The sequence below is a fragment of the Cucumis sativus genome, chromosome 3, assembly GCF_000004075.3.
Source record: "Cucumis sativus cultivar 9930 chromosome 3, Cucumber_9930_V3, whole genome shotgun sequence".
NCBI lineage: Eukaryota > Viridiplantae > Streptophyta > Magnoliopsida > Cucurbitales > Cucurbitaceae > Cucumis > Cucumis sativus.
The window spans coordinates 25,181,546-25,192,701 of record NC_026657.2 but is presented as its reverse complement, the minus strand read 5'-3'; the positions used below and the strand labels follow the sequence as shown (position 1 = coordinate 25,192,701).

The window sequence follows — 11,156 nt, the reverse complement described above, 5'->3', positions numbered from 1 at the left end:
TAAAAGTTATCATGACAGACCAATGGTCTCGTTGAACACACACAGTCGTAAAAATGTGGTGATCCTGAGGGACACCCATATGGATACAATCTTAATAGACAAAGTTAACATAACACACATCCATAACATATAGCATATCATAAACACCATAGACATGACATGTCTAAATCATAACGAATATCATGTAGCATAACATCATAAACATATAAGTCATCATCATCATCTTATTATCAGTCATTATCATAACATAATTTGAGTCATCATCAATATAACATCAGTCGTAACATATAGTCATCTATGGTAGCTATCTATATCAATCATTCATATCATCACATTATGCATCTTAGCTACATCAATGCATAATGACAAATACATGCAAACTCTTAATTTTAATTTCGAATGTCTAGTAGTATAATCTCTTACCTGGGATTAGTTAAAAATATTTTGTTGTTGACAGTCAAAATTCTCCAATTAATTCAATTCTAATCATAAAAGAAAATTTTAGTATCTTAGTTAATAAAATTAGCAATTGACTTTCATAAAATAATTCTTCCAAATTAACTTAACCAAAGTTGAGGTTGAAACCAATTCAACCTTAATGGGAAAAATTTACCATTAAAATCTTCAAGATTTGCCAAAGAGACTTTCCAACTACATGCAACCAAAATCAATTCAAAGATAAATAACCTTTCCTTTCTCTTTCTCTTTTTAATTTGAGCATTCCAATACTATTTATAAACCCAAATAATAACAATATTTATCATTATTTATCATTCATTTTCCTTTTCCTTTTGCTTATAGGATATATGTATTTATATGTAATACCAATAAATAAATATAGTATATATATATATATATATATAGAACATTTTTTCAAAATAGAAAAATAAATTAAAATATTTACAAGTTATAGCAAAATTTTGGATTCTATCAATGATAGTCTTCTATCGTTATAGTATATCAATTACTATTAGTTATAAGGTTTTGTTATAGGTTATAAATATTTTGTAAAATTTGCTATTCTTTAAAATTTTTCTATATTTAATCTCATTATCTTTTTTCAATAAACTCCTTAAATTCGCAAAATCTTACATATTTATAACCATAAGTAATAATAATAGTAATACTTAATTATTCTCTCACCAAAATATATAGTAAACATTTATATCTATTTGAACTATAATTTTTTCTCGTCCAATCAAATAAACCATCTCTCGTGATCGATTATCTTATTTTTCATAAAGAATGATAATTATATAACTAAACTTTATTTTTCCATATTAAATAAAATTTGCTCTCCCTTCCCTCAAAAAGATCTCCATCAAACTAACTTTTATCTTAAAATAATAATTATCTTTTCCAAATATCAAATATTTTCTCTCTTCCTTAAATCCCCTTAAATCCAATCAACTTTATTCTTTCTAAAAAAAATATCCTCCCTTAAATAATTTATTTTTGTCTTCTATACAAAATACAATATTTTTCTCTTAAATGATTATATTTTAACAAATATAATTATCTTTTCCTTTTCCATAATTATTATATATATGTATCCATGTATATATAATTATCAAATCTCTAAAATTTTCACTCCTCAAATTTAATTAAATAAACACCTAAAATTATTTAACTAAATTCCAATTTCTACAAAACCAAATAATTTCCACAATTTTACTTAAAATAAAATATAAAAAAAAATTGAAAAAAGGAAAAGAAAACCAATAAAAAGAATTGAAAAAAAAAGAAAAGAAAACCAATAAAATGAATTGAGAAAAAAGAAAAGAAAACCATAGAGATAATTGAAAAAGAAAGAAAAAGAAACCAATAGAAATAATTGAAAAAGGCGAACGAAAGAAACTATTTTTTTTTTCAATAACTTTCATAAAATGAAAAACGTTTTTATTTCTTTAGAAAGATAAATAGAGAATGTTACCAAACACCTCCGTATCTTAAAAAATGAAAACGAACGTTACCAAACAAGCTTTTAGGTACTGTTTGGTAACATTTCTTCTCTGATTTTTGTTTCTCGTTCCCTATTTCTTCTTTGTTTTAGAACAAAAAAACAAAAATGTGTTTGATGATAGTTTCTGGTACACTATCGAATTCAATCAATTTCTCGGTAAAAAATGAAAGAAAAGAAAAAAAAGGATTGAGGGAGAAATTTCTGATTATCTTCAAAATTGATGCTTTCAAGTTCTAAAACATGAGCAGAAGAGTTTGGAGAACATATAAAATACATATCCAACAAAGGCTGGTAACAAATTAGCTTCATAATGGAAAACACATATATATTGATTAGAATCTGAGAACAGAGTATTTCCATAATCCAAAACGTGAAAGAAGGCATTCCTTCGAGTTTCAAACACACTTAACAATAATCTTCATCACATATATAAGCCTTCTGGCACGCCTTCTTTCTTCTTGTACATAACCTTTTCCTTTGCCTTCTTGAAGTCGGCATGTGTGACCTGAACCAAAAGACAACATAAAAAAGAACCTAAGCTTACACCCCAAGAGTAACAATACACGAAACAGACTAGGGACAAACTGTTCAATCCCATTCTATCTGTACTGTAGATTTCGATACTTCTTGATGTTTGATAGACCAAAAACTTTGGAGCTTAATCATCCATTGTAAGTTTTTGAAGCCTACCTCAACGGAGCTTTCAAAAGCTTAGTTAATAGATCATTCAAGTGGAAGAGTTTTCTTGAATCATAATTCATTTAGAAACCTAGGGAACTCTTTCATTTAGAAACTTAGGGAACGAACTCTTTCATTTAGAAACTTAGGGAACTCTTACCTTCATACGCCGTTCTCTCAAAGCAAGCAGTCCAGCTTCAGTACATATGGCCTTTATATCAGCACCAGAAAATTCATCTTTGGTCATAACAAATTCCTCCAAGTTCACATCATCTGCTAATGTCATCCTTGATGTGTGTATCTACATATCAGAGTTGTCAAGTTGTTAGATAAAGATAAACGATATCTAACCAAACTGAACTATCAAATGGTATAAGTTAATGCAAAGTTCACGCATTAACATGGCATTCAATTGGAAAGTAAACCTGAAAAATGCGCCTCCTGGTTTTTATATCAGGCAATGGAAACTCAATCTTCCTATCTATTCGGCCGGGTCGAAGCAAAGCTGGATCGAGACTTTCAATTCTGTTTGTAGCAAGTATCACTTTGACATCTCCTCTCGAATCAAAACCATCCAATTGGTTAAGTAATTCCAACATTGTCCTTTGGATCTCACGTTCACCTCCAGAATGAGCATCATACCTGCACGTAGGGATTATGAATCAGAAACAAAAGTCTTCTTCTTTTAGAATAAGAAAGTAAAAAACTGACCTCTTTGTGCCGACAGCATCAATCTCATCAATAAAAACAATGGAAGGTGAGAGATCATCAGCAACCCTGAAGAGTTCCCTTACTAACTTTGGACCATCTCCCAAGTATTTCTGAATGAGTTCACTCCCAACCACACGCAGAAAAGTGGCTGAAGTTGAGTTTGCCACTGCCTAAAAGAGGGAAAATACGATTACCAATAAATAATTACAAAAAGAAGTTCGAAACGAAAGCTCACAGCAAAACTTCAAACCTCACTAAGGACCAAACCTCACTAGAGTCCTTATCCAAATCTCTAAACAACATTTCGTTTTTCTCCCCCCAAATATCCCACAACACATACTCCAACAAACCACAACAAACGGTCTTTCTCTATGGAAGGCAGATGGAGAAGGAACTCCCTGATCATTGCACAACCATTAGACCTCGCAAACCGGCAATCCCAAAGAAGGTGATCCAGGTTTTCTCTACAACTATATTCTTAGATGGCTTCTAATTTAAAATTTTATCTTAAAGTTGAATAGAGAACCAAAAGAAATTAGTCTGAATGATAAAAAGTTTACATAAGCGTGACTTCAACTTAAAACAGAATAGGTTATAAATCTACTGAATGAGTGGACAGCAAAGTTTTTTAAGGGAGAAAGAAGAATAAACAATCACCTTAGCAAGCAAAGTCTTGCCAGTTCCTGGTTCCCCATAGAGTATCACACCTTTGGGTGGCCTAATACCAATGTCCTCATATAACTCAGGATGAGTCAATGGCAACTCAACAGCTTCTTTGATCTCTTGTATTTGCGCATCCAATCCACCAATATCAGCATATGACTCTAAAGGGGCCTTCTCAACTTTCATCACAGACACCATTGGATCAACCTCATCTTGGAGAAGTCCAACAACGGAAAGTACCTATTAAACAAACCGTTGATAGTAAGCAAATTGATCAACCAGGGTCTTGATGATACTCCAAAAAAGACAAACTAAAAGACTTGCAGAATGCCATAAAAAGCATCAGCTAGCTATGTGGTTTCCATCACAGATACCCAACTATGACTCTTTGGGCATGTTTGCAATTCTATCAAATTCAAAATCAATTTCAAGCATGTCCTTAATCCTTCAAAATCATTTTTATGTTTGATCTTAACACTTCTAAATTATTTCATAAAATCAAAACTGCAATTTAGAGTTTACAATTCAAGCTCATATAGATCGACAACATGTTTGGAGTATTTTAAAACTGACAAGTGATTTTAACCATTTCAAAATCACTCCCAACACATGCCATTCAAAGTTAAAACACGAGACTTATAGTTCATAAAAGAGCTCAACAATGTCAAGTTCTCTGGACAATTTTAGTACTGAGATGTTCCATTTTCCAGTCTCAATACACTCGTTTTTAACAAAAGAGAGGTACCTCCGAGATAAACCAGCATTTTAGGTTCCACAAACACGTAATGAAACATTATATGAACTGAACCCCGATTACTAAACTTGAGATACCATCAACAATTTAAGTCATTCCCTCTTTCTTCTACTCAAAAGACAAAGCTAAGAAATTGCCCCATTGTGTTCCCACCCAATCAAGAAAAAAATCCCTAAAATTCCAACACAAACTACCCAAGCTTAACTTTCAGAATCATACAGTTTAACACACCGAGGAAATAAAATCTACTCCAACAAAAAATCAAGCACAAAGAAGTTAACAAGAGAAATTCAAAATCTTCAAATAGAAACCAAAAGCCCTATACCTTATTGTGCATCAAAATTGCACACCCAGGCTCAAGCTGATCTTTATCAACAAAAGACATAATACCAACGTAATACTCCGGCCCAACAGAAGAGGAAACGATGGCATGATTCTCATCAATCAACTCCTCCAAATTCCCGACACTCATGGGAGATCCTCTCAGATCATCGACCTTAGAGCGATCCTCCTCCGCCTTCTCCTCCTGCGGCTTAAGGCGCTCCTGATTAGTGACAAATTCCTCTTCCATAAGCAGGTAATCCTTCACACGTTCGAGCTTCAAAAGCCTCAGCCTGCACTTCGTAAGAGGCGTAACCGTCGGGAGTCGAGCAGCCGCCTCCGGGCCTTTCTGCTTCCGCTGTTTGCGGCCAACTCGAGTTGGCGGCGCCGCCGGTTCATACTTTTTGTCTTTCTTTTTATCGGCGTCGGACTTCCGGTCGCCGGGGGCTTGCCGGTTCAAACCTCCTGGAGTTCCCTGACCCATTTTTTTGCAATTGAAAGAGAGATTCCGAGAAATGGCTCCCAATTGAAGCTAATATTCAGTCCGCCGGTGACCCATTGAACAAGAAAAGAATCACTGTTGTCTTTAATTTGAGCTTGGGCCTTTACCAAATATCTCTCTCTGAGTGGCTTCGAATTGGACTCATTTGGGCCTTCTCTTTTGTATGGGTATGGGTTAATACCTTAAATTAGGCTTGTGATTAAAAACACAAAACAAAACCGTGGGAATGATAACAACTTGGAAAATAACCATCTCAAAAATATTTTGATTTACGGTAAAAGTAGATATTTTTTTATCCTTTTTCACCCTACTTTACCCTTTCATACACGTAAATTCTTTTTTCATACTGGTAAATTATTCAGTTACATACAAATATTAAATAAATATTTATTTTGGGATTTGATCTCATTTAATCAATATCTACTAAGTTTATACATGCAATTTATACCAGATTTTCGGATTTATAGGTTTCAAATCAAATAATTAACCATTTATTTTTCATAATATATATACTAATAGCTATTTAATTCATACTCTTTTTACTATCCATAAGAAGATTGATAATATAATTTATTCATGGTACATTTTATAAGATTTGTTTAATACTTAGTAACATTTTATTATATCATACAAATATTCAATTTTTCATATTTATCTTTGATTGTTTTCACTATATATATATATATAATGAATATTTATTTTATTATTTGATTTTGAAAGTTTAGTTGAAACATCTCTAAAATTTGAATTTAAAATTGTATCAAATTGTATCCTTCCCTAAGGATCATTTCTATAAATAATGTAAAATTTGAAACTTATATCAAAAATAGGGTGGGTGCAAAACTATTTTGAAAAATAGGTGATTTTAGGTGAAGTCGTGTACGGGGAACACGACTTCCATGCAGTGGACCCCACATATTCTATTTTTTTTCTTATTTTTATATTTATACTACACTTTGCCCCACATTATTTTATTTTCTCATTATTTCTATACGTGGGTCCCACATACTTCACTTTTTCTCATTATTATATATACATAATCACATATAATATAATATATATATTATACATTCAAATTCTAAAAATATCTTTATTTATTAAATTAATTTTATTTTTTATATTTTTCTTTATATATATTTTAAATATCACAATCTTCCATCTTCAATTTTCTTATTAAATTCATTTTTCTAATTTAATTTAATTCTTTCTTAATCAAAATTATACATATATTTTTTTTCCAATTTTCAATTTTTTAAAAAAAAATCTCATATATTAACAAAACATGTTATTAAAAATATATTAAACAAATTAAAATAGTAATAATAATAATTGAGATAAGTTAAAATTACTAAAAAAAAATAATAATAACACTTGAAGCCATGCACATTGATAATTGAATAAAAAGAAATTCATGTTTATGGCAAAAGGAAAAAAACAAGAATTGGTTCGATTACAAATTAAATTTAACGGATAATTTTCAATTGAAAATTTATTGTTATTATTATTTTTAGAGTACATTTCAACTTCTTTCAATTACTATTACTATTTTTATTTGTTTAATGTATTTTTTAATAATATATTTGGTTAATATATGTGTTTTTTTAAACAGAAAATTAGAAAAAGATATATATAATTTTGGTTAAGAAATAATTAAATTAAATTAGAAAAGATGAATTAATAAGAAAAATTGAAGATTGAGATATTATATACATATATATATAAATTATTATTATTATTTCTATTTTTATTTGTTTAATATATTTTTAATAACATATTAGTTAATATATGAGTTTTTTTAAAAAAAATAAAAATTGGAAAAGAAGATATGTGTAATTTTGATTAAGAAAAATTTAGATTAAAGTAGAAAAATAAATTTAATAAGAAAAATTGAAGATTGAAGATTGTGATATTTAAATATATATAAAGAAAAAATAAAAAATAAATTAATTTAATAAAGGAATATATTTTTAGAATTTGAATGTTTAATATATATATTATATTATATGTGAGTATGTATATATAAATAATGAGAAAAAGTGAAGTATGTGGGACCCACATTTATAAATAATGAGAAAATAAAAAAATGTGGGGTCCAGTGTAGTATAAATATAAAAATAAGAAAAAAAAAATATGTGGGGTCCACTGCATGGAAGTCGTGTACCCCGTACACGACTTCACCTCAAATCACCTATTTTTAAAAATAGTTTTGCATCCACCCTATTTTTTATATATGTTTCAAATTTTACATTATTTTTTAAAAAAATCCCTAAAATTGTGATGTTATCCCTTCTACAATTTTGCATTTAACATAATAATAAATTGACAATATTTTTTTGGGAATCAATCAATTATACGATATTTATGAATGATAAAAAATTTATTAACTAATAATATGGACATTAAATGCATCGTAATTAAAGGGAATAAAATTATTTTATGGAAGAATCGTTAAATGAAGTATATTTTCCATAAATGTTATTTAAAATATGATTTTAAAATTTGATTTGAAATCACCAAAATACTAAAAATTTGATTTTAGATGTCAATATCCCAAAAAAAAAAAAAAAAACCGTGAGAATACAATGATTTTTATGTGAAATTATTTAATTTGTACCAATTATACTCCATAGTTTTTTTATCGAACTTTTATTTTGAAGTACAACAATATTCAACTTTATTTTCATTTGGCTGAATAATTTCACCTTTATTGTACGACTGTTTTTGGAATTTCTTTACCTTTATCCTCTAGCGTTTCTTGTCATGACAATGCAACGTGTAAAGACTGTTTTTTATGGTAGATGGATAGAATCTTTTCGATATATTGACTATCGCGTGGTTGATGTATATGTTTCATGCTCATCTTCATTTCAAGAATTCATACAATGCATTCAAGGTAGACTTTTTCCATCTTCAGATCTTTCTGTGTGTGGGGTTACTCTTTATTGAGATGGATGCAACAATTCAAACTTTATTTTGATTGTTGAAAACAAGGACATGTATTGATTGATGGTGATTATGTTGTAATTCCCTGACAATGATTTATTTGTGGTTGTTGATTCTGCACCTGTTAGGTCGGTTGGAAATACATCTTATTTGAATAATTAAGTAAATAGGCAGCAACATACACATAATGTATCAGAGATTATTGACATTGATTCATTTGATTCGCCAAATGGTGCAATACCTATTAAGGTGGGAGTAAAGTTCATAACTAAGTCAACACTGAAGAAATTGATTTATATGTTAGTCGTGAACAATAGTTTTGAATTTGTTACAGTTAGATCCAATCGCACATCATATGACATTCGATAATGCAAAGATTTGTCATGTCTTTGGTATTTATGTGCTTCTGTGTTAAGAAAAAAAGTGATATTTAGATTGTTCGTAAGTTTACGGATACCCACCAGTGTGTCATTGACATTGTTAAAAGCGATCACAGGCAAGGAACATTCTGGATTGTTTCTGAGTGTACAAAGTCATTTTTAAAATGAATGACAAGGCTCCATGTCGCTTCTGATGTTATTAATTACATGAAGATTAGTCACTGAGTAAATGTAAGTTATGATAAGGCTTGGAGAGGACGTGAGATTGCATTGAATTCCATTAGGGGTACCCCGGAGGACTAATATGCAATGTTGGCAGCATTCACAGATTCATTGATTAGAAACAATATATATACCAAATACTTTGTATTTGTTATAGTTATATTGTTCATCTTGGAAATACATTGTAATTTTAATATTATGTTTATTGCATTGTTACAAAGAACGTATACGACTGAAGAATCATACGATAAAGGTTGATTTAAGTTCTATTTCATGGCCCTTGCAGCTTTAATTAATGCATGAAATTATTGCGTGCTACTTATTTCAATTGATGATGCAGCGTTGAAGAAAAAATATCTTGATATGCTCATTTCTGCTTGCACTATTGATGCAAATTCTCAAATTGTGTCACTAGCTTTTGTTGTGGTTCATTCAGAGAATGACTTGGTTTTTCGCCATCTTAAAGCTATTTTTGGAAAAAAATAACGAAATGGTAATTGTATCTAATGCTGACAAGAGTATAGAAAATGGGTTTAATGTTGTGTATGAATTAGTTGAGCATGGATTATGTGCATTCCATCTTTATAAGAACTTGAAAAAGAACAATGAGTCACTTCATGTTGAGGAATCATTCCATAGTTGTGTCAAAACTTATACCCCGTTGATGTTTGAGTACTACATGAGAAGACTTGATCATCTCTCTCCATCAATTAGGCATGAGTTGGAAGATATCGGAAGACATACGTGGGCTAGGGAATTTTTTAGAAAAAAGAAATACTTGATTATTACGATTAACATTTTTAAAAGCATCAATTCTACGTTGAAAGAATCCTGAGAATTACCTGTAAATTAACTTTTATAATCAATTCGTAGTTTGGTTTTAAAGTGGTTCTATGAACGTCATACCAAATGGAATTTTCAACGTACAGAACTATCAGTATATACAGAAAATATTATTCGAGAATCTTTAAGGAAAAGTTGCTAAATGAATGTATGTTGTTTGAGATTTGAAAAATAATTGCAATTATTATCTATACACTTATTTATGAATGACATTGAATTTAACAATTTGACAAATATATAATGTAGATCAACAGGAATTTGAAGTCCACCATCATAAGGAACAATACGCTGCCAATATTTTGGCTCGCACATGCTCATGTCGCCAATGGGACCTTGATTTGATCCCTTGCTCACATGCTTGTATTGTCTTTCTACAAGAAATCTTAACTTGCATACGTACACTAATAAGATTTATTGGTTGCCTTTAACCTTATGTGTACATAACAGTTACCTCATTCAAAGCAAGCAACTAATGGTTTGAACACCATTTCTTAATCAATATCATATTCATCAAATCAAGCTTTAAACATTATAAAACATGTTTGAAAACATGTAAGCTTTTCATGAAAATCTCTTTTGAAACACTTTTTCATTTGAACTCGTCTTTCAAATCAGTAAGACAAATCATAATAAAATTTTTATCATAAGCGTATTTAAGAAATATATTCATAAATACTTTGAGAAGAAAAGCACTCACAAATATTTTTAAGAAAAGAACACTCGCCAAACTTTACCAAAAATCCTCCTCTTCCTTCTCTTTTCGCAAAGCCTTCGCGCGGAACAAACCACAACACTTAACATCTTGTTTTTCTTCTTTTCACAAGAGCAAACAGCAGTACTTTAGCTCTTAAAAAAAAAATTAATGCTTACATAATGACCAAATCCTCTATTTATACTATTTCTTAATCCAGGTTAGTCATCCTTAGTTCTTTGTCCGATTGCTAGCTCCTACTTATAACCTCACACGTGTAAAATTAATATTTATCTTAGTCATGCTTAAATCCTTAATCTTACACGTTAACCCTTGTCAAATCAGATTTGATATTTTCTCGCCAAATCTTTCTTTTTGCCTAATTCCATTTCGCAAATAGCTTTAACCGTTTAACATAACTTTCAAAGGTCTTAACGTGTAACTCTTTCGCAGACTATCCAACTTTCTCACGAAGACTTTTTCTC

General features: G+C 29.9%; 1 protein-coding gene across 1 annotated transcript; it reads right to left on the bottom strand.

Annotated features, from left to right (window-relative positions):
* Nucleotides 1-2,149: 2,149 nt before the first annotated feature.
* On the bottom strand, nt 2,150-5,643 carry LOC101206724 (26S proteasome regulatory subunit 4 homolog B). Its single transcript, XM_004151964.3, has 6 exons — nt 5,095-5,643; nt 4,010-4,255; nt 3,353-3,522; nt 3,067-3,283; nt 2,802-2,942; nt 2,150-2,468 (listed from the first exon to the last, which is right to left on the bottom strand). Exons 1-6 carry the CDS (start codon nt 5,572-5,574, stop codon nt 2,385-2,387), a joined length of 1,338 nt encoding a protein of 445 aa, XP_004152012.1. The 5' UTR covers nt 5,575-5,643; the 3' UTR covers nt 2,150-2,384.
* Nucleotides 5,644-11,156: the final 5,513 nt, after the last annotated feature.